The sequence below is a fragment of the Astatotilapia calliptera genome, chromosome 6, assembly GCF_900246225.1.
Source record: "Astatotilapia calliptera chromosome 6, fAstCal1.2, whole genome shotgun sequence".
NCBI lineage: Eukaryota > Metazoa > Chordata > Actinopteri > Cichliformes > Cichlidae > Astatotilapia > Astatotilapia calliptera.
Window position 1 is genome coordinate 1,289,194 of NC_039307.1, and position 19,902 is coordinate 1,309,095.

Sequence of the window (19,902 nt, forward strand, 5' to 3'; positions counted from 1 at the left end):
ACGATGCTTCTTTCCTCGCCCTCTGAGCTGCAGCTGGTGATGCGGCGCTCTGAGGCGTGAGGACTGTTTACCTTTGTGGCTCGGCTGGATTCTCCTCTGCAGGCAGCTGAACTCTTCTCTTTGACACTCTGACGGGGGGCTGTTGGAGACAGACGGACAGGAAGGAAGCACGTTTGCTGTGAGTGTGTGTGGACATGAGGACTGCATGATAACAGCAGCATTTTCTCACAGAAGACGGTTTACAGCATCAGTGCGAGCCGAGCTGAAGGCACTCGGTCGTGCTTTGTTTCATGGAACAGCAGCAGCTTTCAGCGAGTGCTCCACTTTGGAGTCTGGAGTCTGAGGACTTTCACAGATGATACGTACACTTTGTTTTCTTAATATGAAAACATCCAGCTGTGTGGACCGGGCCCCAGAGACCCACTCAGGGCTAGAACTCATCAGTAGGTTTGCCTTCATAATCAAGCTTGAACACCCAAAAACACAAAGAGAAAAACTGACAAAATACTGAGACGTGACAAATGTACTCAAGACTTGTCTGCTACAAATGTACCCAGGACGCAGAGTGTGTGAGTGTGAGTTTCAAACAGCCGTCTGTGGCCTGCAGCTTGCTGACTGCAGTCACTGCTTACAGGAAACCACAGACTAAAATAAAGAAATGAAACTTGTCCAGCTGTTTGTGACAAACTGATAGCGCGATGTTGTTCTAGAAGCTCATCCCTGCTCTGTTCCTCTTCAAAGGGCCCGTTTCAGGATCAGGACTCAAGTTCTGGGTCAAAGATGGAGCTATGTTAGGTAAGGCTCAGGGAAACTGTGGTCTGCACTCTGGGGTGTGCACTCTTTGCAGCTGAGTCCACTCAGTAATGAAGCAATGAGTCCTTAAACTGGACCAGACTCGCTGCACTGACGGCGTCTGAGCTTCTCTGTTGTGGTGATTGTTCCTGTTTTTGGTGGAAGCCGCAGCTTTGACGTCTCTTTAAGATGAATAATCATAAAAGAGCTTTAATGACTGAACATCAGCCCAGCAACATGCCTACGTGTCCATGCATGTGCATGCATGTGCATGTGTGTGCCTACGTGTCCATGCGTGTCCATGCATGTGCATGTGTGTGCCTACGTGTCCATGCGTGTCCATGCAAGTCCATGCGTGTGCCTACGTGTCCATGCATGTACATGCATGTCCATGCGTGTGCATGTGTGTGCCTACGTGTCCATGCGTGTACATGTGTGTGCTTACGTGTCCATGCGTGTCCGTGCATGTCCGTGCATGTGCATGTGTGTGCTTACGTGTCCATGCGTGTGCCTACGTGTCCATGCATGTACATGCATGTCCATGCGTGTGCATGTGTGTGCCTACGTGTCCATGCGTGTACATGTGTGTGCTTACGTGTCCATGCGTGTCCGTGCATGTCCGTGCATGTCCGTGCATGTGCATGTGTGTGCTTACGTGTCCATGCGTGTGCCTACATTTGCATGCGTGTGCATGTGTGTGCCTAAGTGTGCATGCGTGTGCCTACGTTTGCATGCGTGTGCATGTGTGTGCCTAAGTGTGCATGCGTGTGCCTACGTTTGCATGCGTGTGCATGTGTGTGCCTAAGTGTGCATGTGTGTGCATGTGTGTACCTACGTGTCCATGCGTGTGCATGTGTGTGCCTAAGTGTGCATGTGTGTGCATGCATGTGCATGCACACACTCGCTCGCCCCAGCAGTAAGTCTGCATGTGGCGCTGCTCAGCTGTGGGGATGGTGGAAGCAGAGCAGTTATGTGTACATAAAAACATTTCTGGATGTATTAGGAAGATGCTAGTAATGAATTAACCATGCACTAGTGCTGGGAGACCGTATGCACGGCTCTTACTGATAGGCCGAGTTCATCTTTGATGCTCTGCTTCCTTAAATAGTAGCTTATGAAGTGCAGTTTCAGAACAGCACCACAAGGTGGAGCCGCCTTCATCTGAGTGCTGCTGAGCTGGAGGGGACAGCACTGACGAGACAGTCATATATTTTATTCTGAAGCTCTTCCTGATGTTGACGAGCTCCATGATCATTAAAACTTTACTATCTTATATGAAGTCCAGGATTTGGTTCCAGGATTTGGTTCATTTTTCTTCAAGCGCTTTGATTTCATCGGGCTGTGGTGCAAACACGGGTCACTGTGTGCCGCTGGGACGTTCAGCCCTGAGAAGAAGATCCTCATTCAGTGACGAGCACATTTCCACCCAGACAGAGAGGAAGTAAAGCTTCCACTTCACTGATTTCAGAGTGGGCCGTAATGGCTCCTGGTGCTCTTCATCCATCTGATTTCCCCTCATCAGGAAGTCCTCCAAACCTCAGAGTGACGATTCTTCAGTTAGCCGATCACTCAGTGACCATCTCAGTCTAACGGCAGATGCGGCTCCTTCATGTGTCGTGATGCAGTTGCCTTGGTGACCGGCCTCATCCTGGCCGCTCTTCAGCATCACTGCTACACCTCTGCTCGTTAATGTGAGCACCTTGTAGTGTTATTGATACAACGTGTGTGTGTGTGTGTGTGTGTGTGTGTGTGTGTGTGTGTGTGTGTGTGTGTGTGTGTGTGTGTGTGTGTGTGTGTGTGTGTGTGTGTGTGACGTACATGCTGTTAGCTTGTGTGCAGGCCCTCCAGGCGTCCAGCTCCACAGACAGCTGCTCGATCTTCAGAGGGACACACACCTCTCGCCGCTTCAGCAGCTGACTGAGAAACACAAAGAAACGCGTTCACAGACGCTGGCGTGCAGCAGATCCAAACAATCATCGTCGATAATTCCAAATCAAAAGCCGATATTAGCTGACGTCACCGCGCACGGTGATATCTGTTCCTGTTTCTGGAAGTTATTTTGACGCTTGTGTCCAAACAAATCAGGAGATGCTGAACATTGATTACGATCAAGGAAAATGTAAACCTGCCTGTAGCGCTCCAAAGCTTCAGCTGAGGTTTAAACCAGGGGTGTCAAACATAAGGCCCGGGGGCCAGAGTGGGCTTGGCAGAGACTCCAGCCTGGCCCTTTGGATGGATTTGGAAAATGTGAAGGAGGGCGTAGATGTTGGAATTTGAACTGTGTTACAACTTTTCCTACTGATGTTTTAGTTTCCTCTTAAAGTTAAAATGGTAGAAATTACATTAAAAAATGTAAATAAACTAAAGACATTCAGGGACATTCATGCTAAACCAACATAATGAAGTCACATAAACAGTCTGTATTTATATAGCGCTTTACATATCCAGTCATCCACACATTCACACACACATTCACACACTGGTGATGGCAGCTACATTGTAGCCACAGCCACCCTGGGGCGCACTGACAGAGGCGAGGCTGCCGGACACTGGCGCCACCGGGCCCTCTGACCACCACCAGTAGGCAACGGGTGAAGTGTCTTGCCCAAGGACACAACGACCGAGACTGTCCAAGCCGGGGCTCGAACCGGCAACCTTCTGATTACAAGGCGAACGCCCAACTCTTGAGCCACGATGTTTTATGATCGTGTACCAGACAAACTGCTGTTTTTCACAGTCGGTCACAGTAAAAACATTGATGTGGATTAATAAAAACTTTCTGTTTTATAACCACAGGACAGTCTGAGTGCTGACCTCACACTGAGAAAACTGCTCTTTGTGTGCAGGACTGGAAAATCCTCTGTGTGCGCTCCAAGAGAATCCAGCGTCAGCTTTCATGCTGCTGACACACAGAGCACACTCACAGTGTGTGTGTGTGTGTGTGTGTGTGTGTGTGTGTGTGTGTGTGTGTACTCACAGTGTGTGTGTGTGTGTGTGTGTGTGTGTGTGTGTCTGCACACTCACAGTGTGTGTGTGTGTGTGTGTGTGTGTGTGTCTGCACACTCACAGTGTGTGTGTGTGTGTGTGTGTGTGTGTCTGTGCACTCACAGTGTGTGTGTGTGTGTGTGTGTGTGTGTCTGTGCACTCACAGTGTGTGTGTGTGTGTGTGTGTGTGTGTGTGTGTGTGTGTGTGTGTCTGTGCACTCACAGTGTGTGTGTGTGTGTGTGTGTGTGTGTGTGTGTCTGTGCACTCACAGTGTGTGTGTGTGTGTGTGTGTGTGTGTGTGTGTGTGTGTGTGTGTGTGTGTCTGTGCACTCACAGTGTGTGTGTGTGTACCTGGTGTATTCGTAGAGTGCAGGTACGATGCTGCTGTACTGTCTTCTAATGGCCAGCAGAGCTCCAATATAACCACAGAGGATGAGCAGCTCACTGCGGGCTCTGCACGCACACACAGACACACACACACACGCACACACACTCAGGTCAGTGAACTCTGTGTGTGGTAAGAACAAACGTTGTTTCTAATAAACAGTCGTTCTCACTCGGTGGTCTTGGTCGTGATGAGGCGGTCAGTTCTAATGTAACTCATCAGGTCCAGGATTGGCTGAATGTCATCCACCGTCCAATCAGATCCAGCCAGCTGTTCTGAGGAGGGAAAAAAATGAAAAGCAAGATTTGAACTAATCAGCCCGTCCATCATTATCCTTATCAGGGTCGCAGGGGGTGGAGCCTATCCCAGCTGCCACAGGGCGAGAGGCGGGGTAAACCCTGGACCCTAACACTCATCAGTGTTTATGACTATTGTGGACGATCGGTTAGCTCTTCAGTTTAAAAAAATCACAACAACAGTCGCCTCAAGGCGCTTCAGGTTGTAATGTAACGACCTACAATAACGCCGAGAAAACCCAACCATCATATGACCCCCTATGAGCAGCACTTTGGCGACAGTGGGAAGGAAAAACTCCCTTTTAACAGGAAGAAACCTGCAGCAGAACCAGGCTCAGGGAGGGGCGGGGCCATCTGCTGCGAGCGGTTGGGGTGAGCCATAAACATTAAAAACATGAACTAAAACATGGAGAAAAAACACATGAAATCTTTGTTTTCTGTGAACTTCCAGCTGCTGCACAGACGCTGATGTGTGAGTACCTTTGACGTGGTTTATCCCGATCTGCAGGGCGACCTCAGGCTCGGGGCTCAGCAGGCGGAGTTTAACCGCTGAAAACAAGTCTCCTTCATTCACAGCTTCTTCTGCCAGCACCTTACACTCCTCCAGTGAAGGCAGGCCGCACTTTAAAGACAGCGAGTGACATCATCACGCGTTAATATCGACATGTACACGCCCACGTCCGCTGCAAACATGTTTCTGCTGTTGTCTATTAAATAAAGGCTTTAAGTATTTACCGATCACTGCAACGTTTACATTTTACCCAGAAGGAGTCGAGCGTACGCACCCTTTCATGCAGCTGGTTGATTTCAGCCGCAGTCCCCGGGTAAAACGCGCAGAGTTTAGCCAATAAGACGTGGTTGTCGGGAATCATTCGCAGCAGGTCAGCTGACAGCTCCCTAAGTGTAAACACAGAGAAGATGAGGGTCATGTTTTTATCATGTGCAGCTTTTATGGAGCCACAGAGTGAAGCAGCTGTGCTCGTGGCTGCGACTGCGTCCGTGTGTCCTGAGTCAGCTTGTAGCTGACAGCTGGGCGCCAGCACAGCTGGATATGTGACGTCACCCAGCGGTTTGTCCGTGAGGACGGACTCACTGTTGGAGCCTCGAGTGGACATTAGAGGAACTGCAGTTTCTCCTACGTGGACGTTTACTTTGTCCTGATTGGTTCGCACTGTGCAGGTAAGCGGCCTGCACACTGATTTGTTTAAGTCTGTACCCGCCCACCTTTGAGCGCCAACAGCTGCACCTGTCAGGGAACAGTTCCCTGACATTGCGAATTTCACGAAAGAGAGCCAATCAAAAGGATGTGTCACAGCAAAGCCACGCCCTTAAATCCCCCGATCTGATCTGTTCTCAAACTAAACCAAATCATGTGACCAGTTCAGTTAACTGAGCGTGCTCAGGGGACGGCGGTCTTCGTGTGGGGGCAAAGCAACACAAAAGCCTACCATGTCGGATTGGTCATGTACTTCCTGGCAAGGAGCTGAAGGCAGTAAGCCGTGCTCTGATTGGCCCCCTCTCCGAGGACGATGCCCACACACGCGGCCAGCTCCAGCTCGTTACCTCGCATCAGACTGGACATGGCTAACTGGAACCAAAGCACACGTCCGCACACACTTCAGCCATGTTTTAAAGCGGAGCGCAAAGAAATGCCGAAGACGGCGACTGCGACACTCACCTCGACGTCGTCCACGGCCAGGTGGCAGCACGCCGCCAGCACAGAGCATCCGTCCTGGAAGTACCACTCAGCGAGGTCCTTACAAACCTTATGGAGGAGGCTGCAGAGAGAGGAGAGCCACAGAGGTCTGCAGGTGTGACTCACACAGGTGTTCAGTTAAACTAAGGAGGAGAAGCTGACCTGAGATCAGCAGAGTATCAGCATCTGTCTGCTCTGACCTGTGTGTGTGTGTGTGTGCGTGTGTGCGTGTGCGTGCTACCTCTGGTACTGCTGCTTGTTGTCCACGTCATTAGTCGTGTGGTTGGCTGCAGAGCTTTGAGGTGCACGTATGTTCCCCTCACACGCTCCCTAAAAACATTCATGGTTAGGATGTTGTCACCTGTGCGTCCTTCGTCACAGGTGATGCGTCCGTGTTGGTGCGATCTTTGTACCTGTGCTATCAGTAAGGCCTCCAGCAGCTGTCCTCTCCCGCTGAAGAACGTCACCAGTTTTTTGATGTCTCCCGTGGCGACGCAGTACGGGATGGCGTCGTCATTATCCTCGGCCATCAGCTGGTCCGCTCTCCTGCCACAAGCACAGGCTGATATGAAGCGTGTGGAGCAGCAGGAATGTGAGACTCGGGTGATGATGACGATAAACCTTATAAACCGTTTCTTTATCGTGACCTTTGTGGCCTCGCTGCCCTGCGTTTGCAGCCTAACACTTAAACACGTCATGGACGCACGATCGCCTTAAACCTTACAAACAGTCATCTGTGCTGCCGATGGGCCCGACCTCAGCGCACTCATGTTGAGTCAGAAAACATTAAGTGCAGCCTTTCATGTCAGAAACGGGCGCGACGCTCGGTGGTTCTCTGGGTTGGTGCTCGGTGTTACCTCTGCATGAGCTTCTTCCAGTACTTCATGGAGACTCCCGGTGCCACAGACAACGCTTTCTCCCACTGAAACACACAAAACGCTCACATCACCGAGCCCTCGGTGCAGCGTCACTCAAACTCTTCCTGCTTTTTGTTTTAGTCAAAGTTTCATTTGAACAGTGAGTTCACACACACACACACACACACACCTGTCCCAGCTCCACCATCAGCTCACAGTATCGTTGGGTCTGTCCCAGCCTCAGATGGATATCTGCGGCTTCCTTCAGCCGCTCCTCTTTGCTCGGCGCTCCGATTCCTCCTCCGAATTTGGACATCTTCACGATGGTCAGCTCCTGAGCTTCAGACTGGAAGACAAGAAAACAAAAGCTGAGGCTAGAAAATGATCATTAGAATTAGATGTAGAACAATAAGATCAGGCTCATACTGTTTCATACACCAAGGAGTAAACATGGGTTTTAGACGTGTTTTAAACGTGGACAGTGAAGGAGCCTCCCTGATGTGCTGGGGCAGATCGTTCCACAGATCAGCAGCAGCAATAGAGACGTGCTGCACGCCTGCAGCTGCAGGAGCATGAGCCAACAGTCTCCTGCTGGATCACAACTCAAGCAGGAACAGGTGTGGCGCTGACTGTGCACGCTGCGGTAACCGTCAGCTGTGACGGTGAAAGGACCAATCAGGACTCACGGTTTTAAACTTGAGCAGGTGCTTCATGTGCATCACTCCTTTGCTGTAGCTGGCTGGGAGCAGCGAGTCGTCCTGGCCGTTAATCACTGACACCAGGTCCCACAGGTTACTGCTGCCACCTGGAGGCTGGCGCACACACACACACACACACACACACACACACACACACACACACACACACACACACACACACACACACACACACACGTGTGAAAACCAGCACGCTGATGCGTTCAAACATGTTTAATCAGACCAGTAATCCAGCCTCTCCTCCACCACAGACTGTGGCATCCTGCTAACATGCTGATGTTCTCTGGCTTTACTGCTGCCGCGTTTGCAGGAGGAGCAGGAGGAGGAGCAGGAGGAGGAGCAGGAGGAGATCTCACAGCGAAGACTCCAAATAAACCAGGAAGTAGTTTTAAAATCTGTAACATCTGTAATAATAATAAAAATATGTAAATATGAAAGCAGATTTCACTCTGTCCTGATCTCTGTTCTGCAAACATCACGTTCAGGCTGTGGAGGAGGAGCAGGAGGAGGAGGGGAGGAGCAGGAGGAGCAGGAGGAGGACGGGAGGAGCAGGAGGAGGTCATCGTAGTCAAAGGAGCTTGCAAAGAAAAGCGTCTGGACTTCTTTAAGTTGCTTGAAGACGTTTCACCTCTCATCCGAGAAGCTTCTTCAGTTCTAAGGTCGCCAAAACACAGACTTAACAATGTGGTGTATGCTGTACAGTGCAGCGAGGAATGCTCAGACCTCTACATTGGAGAGACCAAACAGCCACTTCACAAGCGCATGGCACAACACAGAAGAGCCACCTCCACAGGACAAGACTCAGCAGTCCATCTGCATCTAAAGGTCAAAGGTCACTCTTTCGAGGATGCCAATGTTCACATTTTGGACAGAGAGGACAGATGGTTTGAAAGAGGAGTGAAAGAAGCATCTATGTCCACTGTGAGCGACCATCTTTGAACAGAGGCGGGGTTTACGACACCAACTCTCTGCCATCTATAATCCAGTTTTGAGATCCTTCCCAGACGCCTTAACGCCCACTCACATCCTGGGCCATCTGACCTCAGGAATTCGCATGATAGGGTGGGGCCAGGTTTCACAATGAACACACCCGAAACTCTGGCTGATTGGGACCCACACCCAGTTTCACACCTTGGCTCAGGCGATTAGAGGATCATCAGGGGTCCTTTTGTCCCTCTGTGGGGGGAAACTCCCACTAGGTTTATATCTGGGACTCTCCACCATTTGACCTTAGAACTGAAGAAGCTTCTCGGATGAAGGTGAAACGTCTTCAAGCTACTTAAAGAAGTCCAGACGCTTTTCTTTGCAAGCTCCTTAGACTACTCTTACTAATATTTCTGGGTGACAAAATAAAGATTTAACATATTTTCAGGTGAGAAAGTAGCTGTGTAAACATCAAATATCTGCTCGGTTTATCAAGATATCGCATATTTGCTAAAGTGCTTCGATGTTTTCGGAGACGTCTGTTACCCACCAGCTCGACAGCTAGCCGGGAGCTCGAGGGTTACTGAAGCCGCCGAGAACGGCACAACTCCCGGCACATCATGTTCAGATCACCGCGGACTTTCGCTGCTCAGGTTAAACGTGATATATAATTCACTTAGACAACCTACAGATGTTATTGTTGGGCTTTTTTCAGTGTTTTGTTTGTTCGTGAGTAAATAAAGAGATTAAAGTTATTAGATTTGATTAAATAAAACTTTATTAATCCCCCGGGTGGTTTTTACACAGCTGAATAAACGTCAAACAGAAAACCGAGTAAACAGACGGTCGAGAGTTTCCTCCAGTGTCCTGTTATATTTTAGATAGCAAGGAGCAGACGGCCGAGTTTATTAAACTCCACCGAGACAGCGGCGACGCTAATCTGAAGGCGAGACCGTCAGCCGTTTACTTCCGGCCTACCGACCTCCTGAGGACCCGGCCCACGTAGACCGCGAAGGCCGGGTCCTCAGGAGGATGCAGCCCATGAATTTGGACACGACCAAAGACTCTCCCCTCATGTCTCAGTTTAATAAGGATAAATGTCATTGGTCATAACAGAAGAAGCTCCGCCCCCGGCGAACCTTAGCTTTTAGCTCTATTACAGCAGTGAGAGGATGTTACTAAGCTATGACATCGTTCTAGAGCTTGGAAAAAGGACCGTGCGGTCTTTATGAAGAGTCTGAGCTTGTGCTGCTGTGAATTATGGGATGTATCTCCTTTGCTTTCACAAAGGCTGGTCTGAGACTTCCAGGTCACCTCTCTGTAATTCAAAGTCAACTTTATCTATAAATCATTAGTTATTATTCATCTCTGGCTTTTGTCCTGATTTGGTGCCGTATAAATAAAACTGACCTGAATCATTAGAAACGCAGCTCAGCGACAGGCTGGTGACCTACATATGATGAATGTTATATTAAACAGTGTAGGCAGGATTCATCTCTGTGAGCTCAGTGTGGACGTGATGAGCAGCAGCAAGCTCTCCTCAGCTCCTCGTACTCGGACTCTGATGGAGAGCTACGAGCTTACAGCCCCGCACCTCAGCGCGGGGCTGTCGGCTTAAACAGCACCTGACATCGAGGTCGTTACCGAAAAGCATTCAGAGAACCAGCGAAGCTTCTTGGCTCTGATGTCGAAGCTCAGCTTGTCCAGCTCCTGCTTGATGTCTCTGGATACTTTTCCACAGAGCAGCGGCGGAGAGCCAGGAACCATAGCTGTGTCTGCACACACACACACACACACGCACACGCACGCACGCACGCACGCGCACGCACGCACGCGCACGCACGCACGCACACACACGCACACACACACACACGCACACACGCGCACACGCACACACGCACACACACACGCACACACACACACGCACACACACACACGCACACGCACACGCACACACAGAGACTTCATTATAATGATAAGAAACAAAAACGGTCATAAAGTTAAAATAGTGACAATAAGACATAAATCAGGGAGCGATCAGAAGCAATGAGCTCGACGCTTCAACGCTCGCCATGACGAAACTGTAACGCCGCCATAGAAACAAACGTTTGTCACTTTGAAGCAGCTTGTAGGTTCGGGGGTTAGCGACCCCGCAGCACAGCGGTACAACAATGACACCGGCAGCACGAGTGAGCAGATTAAAGTTCAGGTGAGTTCCCACCTGTGTTTCCGATGATCTTCTCCCAGGGCTGGTCAGCGAGGACGTTCAGCAGCAGAGGGGAGATGAGCGGCGTGAGGGACCACAGCCTCACCGTGCTGTCCCTGCTGCAGCTCGCTATGGTGAAGGGACGGCTCTGATGGCACGTGAGACCTGCACACGCACAGAGTGAGCGGCTGTGACAGGAACGCACACGAATGTTTACTGAAGCGCGCCGTAAACAGGAAGCGGAGCCCGACTCACCGTACACGTCGGCTCCGTGGTCGTAGACCGTGTCTAAACACGTGCCGTCTCTGGTGTCCCACACTCTGATGGTGTAATCCCAGGAACCTGCGAAACAGCACAAACGAGCACATCGGTCTCCTGAGACCGCCCACTGCGCACAACTCACACACCAGGGGAGGGGACGCTTGTAGAGACGTTACCTGAGATGAGCAGGTAAGGCACCTCTGTGTTCCACATCAGGCCTCTGACCGGAGCCGTGTGCCCGCTCAGCACATTGATGCAGGCGTCCTGCGTGTAGTCCCAGATACGAACAGTCCTGCACACACACACACACACACACACACACACACACACACACTCTTTGAACCAAGGCTAACTTGGGACGGCGTGCTCCGCCTCCTCCTCTCAGTGTGTCTGCACTCACCCATCATCCGATCCAGAGCACAGGATGCCCTCTCTCAGGGGGGACCAGCGAACGTGGAACACCTTGGCCAGGTGTCCCGTGAACACCTTCAGAGGCTGGTCCGAGCTCGTGGCCAGGTAGTACACGCGCACGTTCTTGTCCTCGCAGCCCGTCGCTATCATGTCCCTGCAGACAGAAGCACACGGTGACGTTCTCACAGCTTTAAAGGATCACTGCGCTTTATTTCAACCTGCTGCTCAGCGTTAACGAACACGCACCACCCACAGCTCCTCCATCAGCTGATGTCGGTGCACACGGACCTTTGACCCCTCAGAGCTGCTGCACACTCTTCCCTGGAAACGTAAACCCGCTGTGATGCTGGTTTAAATAGGAAATACCGACGGGTCAAACCGTGACCTCGTCGTTCTCTATTCTCGCTCACACAAACACTGCTGGACATCAGAGGAACTGCAGCGCTGGCTTTGTGTGGATGCAGCTATACGAAGCACAGACCTCAGGAACAGACGAGAACAAAGTGCAGACGTTTGTCTGTGAAGCACGTTTGGAGGAAACCAACAGCTCGCAGTAGCCGTCAGCACAAAGGAGGAGGGAGGGCGGTCTGAGTGAACACAGAGGCTACAGCTCGGACCAGACTGGGTCATCGATGGGACAAAGTCCAGGTCTGAACCAGAGGCCAGAGCTGGACCTCCAGAGAGCTGTGCATGAGCAACGCTGTGAAGAAGACTCCTCCACCTGGATGAGACAGACTAATGAAGTCACACAGGAAACATCAGCGCAGGTTCGTCCTGCTACAGGAGGGTGTACACGCTGCTGGACGATGGGGTCAGTGTATCGTGTGTGTGTAGATATTAGCCCATATTTAGCTCTACTGTACACTTTAGCACGTGCTGATTGTTGACACTACAGAGGAACTTAGAAGAACATCATGTCTTCTTCATCGACTGGGACCATAAACTCATCGGACTCACAGAGCTGGAGGCTTAAACCGTAACAACAGCACTCAGCCCTGTTCAGTGTGACGTCCAGCTCTGAACCTGCCGTAGACGTTCATGTAAACGAGCCGCTGGGTCCTTTAAAGCACTTGGGTGACACGTTTTGTGCCTGGATAACCTCCAGACAGCCCGGGCTGTGACACTCACCGTCCTCGTCCTGTGTCCCCTGTTTTTCCTTCTCCGAGCTGTGACATCCTACCATGTTGCTTAAATGATTCAAGTGAAGCCCAACGATGTGGACGCAGGTCTTACTTGTTGTTCTGGCTCCAGTCGCAGCCGAACACAGCAGCGGGGTGTTTGTACTTGTGCAGGATTTTACCGTCGATGGTCCGGATGATGCTGTCGCCACAACAACAATAAAAACACGAATCACTGCAAAGGACAAACACGACGCCGTCGTCGGGAGAGAAGGGGAAGCACTCACCAGAATCCGTCTCCGCTGCAGGTAGCGATCCGCTTTGAATCCTTGTGGCTCCAGGAAATACAGAAAATGCCGTTCTTACCGTGCTGGAGGAAGACAGACAGACGCATCACGCTGTGCATCGTGCGATCGGGTTCAGACACACGGGGGCGCGGCCCTACTCACCTCGTTGAAGCGAGTGATGATTTTTCCTTTCCTGACGTCCCAGATGAACGCTCCGTTACGGGACGTCGCCCCCGCGATGCAGTTCAGGTCTCCTTCACAGAGAAACAAACACGTCATCAGCTCATCTACACGACGCAGTGAAACGCTGCTGCTGCTGCTTTAGTGACACAAAGCGTCTCAGATCACCTCAGTTTTTAAACGATGGTTTCTATTATGAAGGAGACAAAACCGACCTGCTCCTCTTATTGATCGAAGAAGAAGAAAACAGGCAAAGATGATTGATTTCTCAAAACAGCATAAACCCTGTGGGCAATCTAAAAGCTCTGTGTGTGAACTTCCTGTTATCTGTGAGCCTCGGATTAAAGAAACTGTCCCTGCTGATGAATTAGAGCGCACAGGAAGCACAGCAGCAGCGAAGCATCGCCAGACGTACAGGAAGCATCAAAGCTGGTCTGAGGGCGTCCACAGCAAACAGAAACTTTGAACCAGCTGGTTTTTCCCTCTGACTCATGATTCTCTCAACATTGAAACGGTGGCTTTGCTCGGAGTTTAACCACACACTTCATCATCGTGTTCATAAATAAGTGTTTTTATTACACAGAGAAAACTCAGGAAACAAGAAGGATCTTAGAAAGTGTCAATAGCAGCTGATGTCGACACCAACCTGCTCCCGGGGTTTCACAGTTAATGCTAAACTGGATTTGTGGGTTTTCCCAAATTAGGCAAAAAGCAGAAATAAAAAGCCCGACCGACAGACGGGATCATCGTCCAGGTGGGAAGTGTTTGTGGTTGAGTTTCCTGTTCCCGCAGAAACATGAAGACTGTGATGCTCGCTGTGCTGCTGCTGCTGGCCGTCAGTCAGAGTGAGTTAACCCGCAGACCTGCTCTCCGTTCGTCTGTTACATTTATTTGATGTTTGTAAGACGGTCTGTCGCGGCGTGAGTGAACCGTGGGGCTGCTGGCGACGGCTGAAGGTGGTTCTTTGACGTGTTTTGCAGGTGAAGCCTTGGAGTGTCACTGTGGAGGCCAGAAGTTCTGTTCACGTCCTGTGGAGACGTGCTCCAGCTCCAACGACGTCTGCTCTACTCTCGTCATCACTTCTGGGCCGGGTAAGTCTCGCCTTGCGTCGCTCTGACGTTTATGCAAAGAAAAGAGAACAAATGCATGCTGGGCCGCCTCACGGGCACTGTGAGCGGCTGGGACGATGTGTGACGGTCACTTCTGTCCTTTGGTTTTCACAGTGGTAACGCACACAAAGGGCTGCTTGAAGTCGCTGGCCTGCAGGATCCTGAATCGTCCGCCCGTGATGACTGCCAGCTGTTGCAGTTCTGATCTGTGCAACAGATAAACCGCTGCCACGCGGGACGTCGCCCGATTGGTCGACGCTCTGCTGCCGTGTGTTGTGTACTCTAGAGCAATAAAGATCAGCTGACTGTATTTACTGTCTCCGCTCCGTTTTTATCATCAAACTGATTTATTTTCACTTTGAAATATTTCTCTGACATGTTACCATAAAGTGTCGTTACCCGCGGTTAGCTCAGGTCGCTAATGATGAGACTTCAGGACGAGAAGCCCCGAAAACACCGAGTGATGTCACAGTGGCCATCGTTTATTTACAGTCTGTGATGTCTCTCAACACTGAAACGGTGTCTTTGCTCGGACACAGGAGCCCAGGGCCACATCTAGAGACGAGCGGCAAAGTCAAAGCCTGTTTTTCAAACACATACGCAGGTGTTACATTATGGTTCAAATGACTCAAATGCTGTAAGTTTACATGCTTTTCATAGAAATATAATCTGTAACTTAATTATTTTCTGCAGCCCACATAATGAAACACTTTAGTTACATAAAGCGTGAATGTTGATGTTATGTACTGTATAACCCGTATAATAAATGAATATGTACCTAATAAGTATAAAACCCAGAAAGCAACACAACACGGGGCGGTTACTTTACAAACACAAGTCTAGCTTCAGTTTCACTGTTTTTGTTAGAAAAAAATCTAATTGTTGCTCAAATTTACACAAAATGTCAGAAATCTGCGTCGTCATTAGCAACAATTTCCACCTAGTTTTGAAGGATTTGTTGGCTTTAAACCCTCTGAGGTCCAAAATACAACCGGCCAGCTTTGACTCCTTTTGAGTCTGCATTTGTATTTCACCTGTAAATATACCTTTTATATCCTTATAAATGCACCACGGAGGACGTGGGTGAAACAGAATTTCGGTACACTGTATGCTGCTGTATTGACAATAAAGCTCTTCAATCTGAATCGTTTCATTTTATTTTCTTGGCTTGCTTGGTATCAATTTTTCCGCTCGACCTCACGTGTCTGAATGACGTACTGTATTAACATAACCAGTGTTGGGGAGTAACGGAATACATGTACCGCCGTTACGTATTTAGAATACAAAATATGAGTAACTGTATTCCGTTACAGTTACCGTTTAAAAAGGTGGTATTCAGAATACAGTTACTTTGTTGAAATAAATGGATTACACTGCGGTACTTCCCTGTTTCATGTTGTCGCGGGTCAGGACTGTTTGGGTTTTGTTTGACAGCTACTTGTTCCAGGCGGCAGCGTTACGGTTGCCATGGTTACAGGGCGACGCTCTCTCTCTCTCTCTGCGACTGTGTGTTTCCTGGGTGAGAGAGCGCCTTTTCGTTGTTGTTGTTGTTGTGCTAAGCTAACAGGCAGAATGCTACAAGCATAGCTCTAAAGAATGTAGCATCATGTTCAGTGTAGTCCGTGTTGCAGGGAGAATGGACTGCCATACACGTTATGGGTCTGTGAGCGCGAGGAGGGAGAAAAAGGGGAGTGGAAAGGTACGAGTTGTCATCGAGGAAAAACGGGAGCTGGAAGCATGTAAATATAATAATAACCACTGCAGCCAAGAAGAGAGCCTGACGAGCCCAGTTGTAAGTAAGCTATTAAGACTCGACTGTACACCGTGTTCGTGTTTTCCTCCGAAAACAACAAGTTCTGTTAGAGCAGTCTTTCAACGCCTCTCTCTGTCTGTCGCAAGAAAAGTTGACCCACACAACAAAGTAGAGCTATTTTTCGGCTACGAGCCGACAGGGACCCCGCCCTATTAGTCAGAGGTCCCTTTACTACAGTTCGGAGTCGCGGACCTTCAGTAATAGTAATAAATCACACAGCAATAGGACATTCATGTTGTTGTAAACAGCATGATAATATGTTAAGTAATCCAAAGTATTCAGAATACGTTACTGTCATTGAGTAACGTAACGGAATACGTTACAAAATACATTTTGGGGCATGTAATTTGTAATCTGTAATGGAATACATTTTAAAAGTAACCTTCCCAACACTGAACATAACTGATCTGAAATCACACAAAAACATCAAATCCTGCTCGTATATTTTCCTGTTAAACCACAGGCGTGTTGAGTAAATTATTTGTAGAACTTGAAATGCAGATATAAACGGTACATTTTGTGAACATATACAACTATTTCTCTAAAATGCAGCCAGTACACCTGGCCTTTTTTACATTTTGTACAGCCATTTAATAATATTACTAAAACTAAATTGAGACAACAATCAGGTGTCACAATAAGATGCCCCAAATTATTTGTGCCAGTAAAAAGTTTGTTTGTCCGCCACAGGACAGAGAACAGCACAGCGATGCAGCTGCAGGCCTGACAGCAGCAGGCGCATCACTGCTCTGGGTTTCCACTGCAGTCAACCTTTGTGACGCTCAGTAGTGCCCTCACTGACACACAAAACAAACAACGACTACACACTAAAGGTCACAAAACTCCCACATGTCAAAAATCTCCCTCTGCCGTCACTCCCAAAACTTCCCGCTCTTCCTAAACAACCAAATCCCACACGTTGACTTTCTTCTTTCTCTGCTGTTTTCGTTCTGTCCTTAGAAAAAAAAGCTTCTTAAAAAAACATGACAATGGTATTTAGAAAAAAGCATGGCTCATATGTATTTGTGATCAAAAGCTTAAATCAGTCATGTGATTTGGAGGCGCCGACACGTCCGTGGACCCCGCAGGATTAATAACACTCAGCTTCCGTCCACTTCCACAGTGTAACAACCAGCCATCTGTGTGAACTCTGGAATTCCCGAGGTGTTGTTCAAAGTGTGCTCTGGCACAATCATGAGCATCGGTTGCTACTGACAACAAGAAAAAAGCCGTTCTGCGCTATGGGCTGAACCATTTGTTAATGGTGGGGGAGGGGCACTATGCAATGTATTCAGTTTAAGAATTGATATTCACTGTTAACGGCAACTACGCTCAAAGTCTTCATGCTATTTCAATAAACAACACTGTCATGTGCAAACTAGGGCGGCACTTGCCACCGGATGCCACCCATCTAGATTCGCCGCTGCAAGAGCCCGAGTTTAACCACACACTTCATCATCGTGTTCATAAATAAGTGTTTTTATTACACAGAGAAAACTCAGGAAACAAGAAGGATCTTAGAAAGTGTCAATAGCAGCTGATGTCGACACCAACCTGCTCCCAGGGTTTCACAGTTAATGCTAAACTGGATTTGTGGGTTTTCCCAAATTAGGCAAAAAGCAGAAATAAAAAGCCCGACCGACAGACGGGATCATCATCCAGGTGGGAAGTGTTTGTGGTTGAGTTTCCTGTTCCCGCAGAAACATGAAGACTGTGATGCTCGCTGTGCTGCTGCTGCTGGCCGTCAGTCAGAGTGAGTTAACCCGCAGACCTGCTCTCCGTTCGTCTGTTACATTTATTTGATGTTTGTAAGACGGTCTGTCGCGGCGTGAGTGAACCGTGGGGCTGCTGGCGACGGCTGAAGGTGGTTCTTTGACGTGTTTTGCAGGTGAAGCCTTGGAGTGTCACTGTGGAGGCCAGAAGTTCTGTTCACGTCCTGTGGAGACGTGCTCCAGCTCCAACGACGTCTGCTCTACTCTCGTCATCACTTCTGGGCCGGGTAAGTCTCGCCTTGCGTCGCTCTGACGTTTATGCAAAGAAAAGAGAACAAATGCATGCTGGGCCGCCTCACGGGCACTGTGAGCGGCTGGGACGATGTGTGACGGTCACTTCTGTCCTTTGGTTTTCACAGTGGTAACGCACACAAAGGGCTGCTTGAAGTCGCTGGCCTGCAGGATCCTGAATCGTCCGCCCGTGATGACTGCCAGCTGTTGCAGTTCTGATCTGTGCAACAGATAAACCGCTGCCACGCGGGACGTCGCCCGATTGGTCGACGCTCTGCTGCCGTGTGTTGTGTACTCTAGAGCAATAAAGATCAGCTGACTGTATTTACTGTCTCCGCTCCGTTTTTATCATCAAACTGATTTATTTTCACTTTGAAATATTTCTCTGACATGTTACCATAAAGTGTCGTTACCCGCGGTTAGCTCAGGTCGCTAATGATGAGACTTCAGGACGAGAAGCCCCGAAAACACCGAGTGATGTCACAGTGGCCATCGTTTATTTACAGTCTGATGTTTTAACGCTCTGTGTGCCGCTGCTGGCTGATGGAGACACCCTCAAGTGGTCAGTAGAGGAACTGCAGCTCGCTTCATTTTCAGCTCCAGAGGTTCCTGCGTCATTATCAGGCGGTGCAGTCCTAAAAATAACCTTTGGAAAGATGGACGTGTGAATACGATTATCGACTTTAGATGTATCCAGTCATTTTATACGCTCATATATAGAATATATGTTTCATGCATGTCAGTGGTATCTCTTATTAGAACCATGTGACCTGTAACTGTAAACCTTTGTTGCATCGTGGGAATAAAGAAAAACATAATAATTTGGTCAAAGTGAAATCTGCATTTCCACAGTGGAGAATAATTTAAAGCCGTGTTATTTAACCACTTCATGGTGTGTGTGCGTGTTCGCTGTGAGCCGGCGAATTTTAGTCCAACAGCCAAGAAAACGTGAACGGATTAGAGCGCACACAGGAAGCACAGCAGCAGCTGCCGACTGAGGACGAAGCAAACAGAAACTTTGATTGTGACGTCAGCGCGAGTTCCCGTGGTTTCACAGTTAATGCTAAACTGGATTTGTGGGATTTCTGTGGTTGTGCAAATAAAAAGCCCAATCCAGAGGGTCATCCAACGAGGTCATTGTCCAGGTGGGACGTGTTTGTGGTTCAGCTTCCCGTTCTCGCAGAAACACGAAGGCGTTGCTGAGCGTCAGAGCGAGTTGACCTGCAGACCTGCTCTCTGTGGGTCATCAGTTATTTGTCGTGTTGTGTTATGTTGGCTTGCAGGATGTTTTGACGTGTCGCTGTGGAGGTGATTGTTGACTACGTCTGTGCTTCATGTGTCGTAAATATGGAGTTCTGTACTGTCAGGATGAAACATGCAGTAAAACTTACGATCCATCCTGATCCTCGACTGCAGAGTGTGGGAGAATGACACTCCTGCTGATGAACTGACACCGTGCACAATGTCTGTTTGTACTTTATTATCACTTTGCTGGTGAGACGTGATTTTAGTGGTTGTGGAAACGTCACACGTCACTCCGGGTTTGTCTCCTGTTCAGCAGCAGCACATCGAGCATTTCCAGGTAAAAGCTTCGTCACTTTTACAGCCACAGGCTTCTTCTGTTTGGGCCAATCTGACCTGCATTCTTCCTCATGTCCAGCAGGGGGCGACTCCTCTGTTGGTATAAAGAGGGAGTCTGAGACGATGAGCTGCTTCTCTGTTTGTTCTTCTTTCTTCACGTTTTCAGGTGACTTCAGTTCAGTAGATGAGGCGAGCAGACACAGATCTAAATGTCTCTCCACTGCACGAGAACGCCTTCGACTTCTCTGCCTTTGTGCGCTACAGCCGGTCTGCAGCCGTAT

At 49.2% G+C, this 19,902-nt stretch overlaps 3 protein-coding genes across 5 annotated transcripts in view; 2 read left to right on the forward strand and 1 right to left on the reverse strand.

Annotated features, from left to right (window-relative positions):
• Window positions 1-19,902, reverse strand: part of wdr17 (WD repeat domain 17) — a 31,670-nt gene that overhangs the window by 1,604 nt on the left and 10,164 nt on the right. For 2 of the 3 annotated variants that reach the window (XM_026169528.1, XM_026169526.1), the window contains 21 exons: window positions 13,098-13,189; window positions 12,936-13,018; window positions 12,764-12,850; window positions 11,520-11,684; window positions 11,296-11,411; window positions 11,114-11,200; window positions 10,874-11,023; window positions 10,297-10,427; window positions 7,699-7,824; window positions 7,203-7,358; window positions 7,013-7,077; window positions 6,569-6,701; window positions 6,397-6,485; window positions 6,138-6,237; window positions 5,908-6,047; window positions 5,245-5,356; window positions 4,940-5,081; window positions 4,336-4,438; window positions 4,130-4,231; window positions 2,611-2,709; window positions 72-139 (listed from right to left, as the gene is read on the reverse strand). In XM_026169528.1, the coding sequence (XP_026025313.1) occupies window positions 72-139; window positions 2,611-2,709; window positions 4,130-4,231; window positions 4,336-4,438; window positions 4,940-5,081; window positions 5,245-5,356; window positions 5,908-6,047; window positions 6,138-6,237; window positions 6,397-6,485; window positions 6,569-6,701; window positions 7,013-7,077; window positions 7,203-7,358; window positions 7,699-7,824; window positions 10,297-10,427; window positions 10,874-11,023; window positions 11,114-11,200; window positions 11,296-11,411; window positions 11,520-11,684; window positions 12,764-12,850; window positions 12,936-13,018; window positions 13,098-13,189 (2,346 nt within the window). Of the gene's footprint in view, window positions 1-71; window positions 140-2,610; window positions 2,710-4,129; window positions 4,232-4,335; window positions 4,439-4,939; window positions 5,082-5,194; window positions 5,357-5,907; window positions 6,048-6,137; window positions 6,238-6,396; window positions 6,486-6,568; window positions 6,702-7,012; window positions 7,078-7,202; window positions 7,359-7,698; window positions 7,825-10,296; window positions 10,428-10,873; window positions 11,024-11,113; window positions 11,201-11,295; window positions 11,412-11,519; window positions 11,685-12,763; window positions 12,851-12,935; window positions 13,019-13,097; window positions 13,190-19,902 lie in introns of those variants that run through there. The other variant, XM_026169529.1, reaches the window with a different exon arrangement.
• On the forward strand, window positions 13,763-14,534 carry LOC113023538 (lymphocyte antigen 6D-like). The gene is made up of 3 exons (XM_026169617.1): window positions 13,763-13,960; window positions 14,096-14,206; window positions 14,339-14,534. Exons 1-3 carry the CDS (start codon window positions 13,912-13,914, stop codon window positions 14,443-14,445), a joined length of 267 nt encoding a protein of 88 aa, XP_026025402.1. The 5' UTR covers window positions 13,763-13,911; the 3' UTR covers window positions 14,446-14,534.
• On the forward strand, window positions 16,982-18,364 carry LOC113023537 (lymphocyte antigen 6D-like). The gene is made up of 3 exons (XM_026169616.1): window positions 16,982-17,790; window positions 17,926-18,036; window positions 18,169-18,364. The coding sequence occupies exons 1-3, from the start codon at window positions 17,742-17,744 to the stop codon at window positions 18,273-18,275; spliced, it is 267 nt and encodes an 88-aa protein (XP_026025401.1). The 5' UTR covers window positions 16,982-17,741; the 3' UTR covers window positions 18,276-18,364.

Excerpts from the sequence above, each read along its gene's own strand:
- LOC113023538 (XM_026169617.1), top strand. The coding sequence starts at position 13,912 with ATGAAGACTGTGATGCTCGCTGTGCTGCTGCTGCTGGCCGTCAGTCAG. Across the intron at positions 13,961-14,095 it reads GCTGCTGGCCGTCAGTCAGA|GTGAAGCCTTGGAGTGTCAC; the intron begins GTGAGTTAACCC and ends CGTGTTTTGCAG. Across the intron at positions 14,207-14,338 it reads CGTCATCACTTCTGGGCCGG|TGGTAACGCACACAAAGGGC; the intron begins GTAAGTCTCGCC and ends TGGTTTTCACAG.
- LOC113023537 (XM_026169616.1), top strand. The coding sequence starts at position 17,742 with ATGAAGACTGTGATGCTCGCTGTGCTGCTGCTGCTGGCCGTCAGTCAG. Across the intron at positions 17,791-17,925 it reads GCTGCTGGCCGTCAGTCAGA|GTGAAGCCTTGGAGTGTCAC; the intron begins GTGAGTTAACCC and ends CGTGTTTTGCAG. Across the intron at positions 18,037-18,168 it reads CGTCATCACTTCTGGGCCGG|TGGTAACGCACACAAAGGGC; the intron begins GTAAGTCTCGCC and ends TGGTTTTCACAG.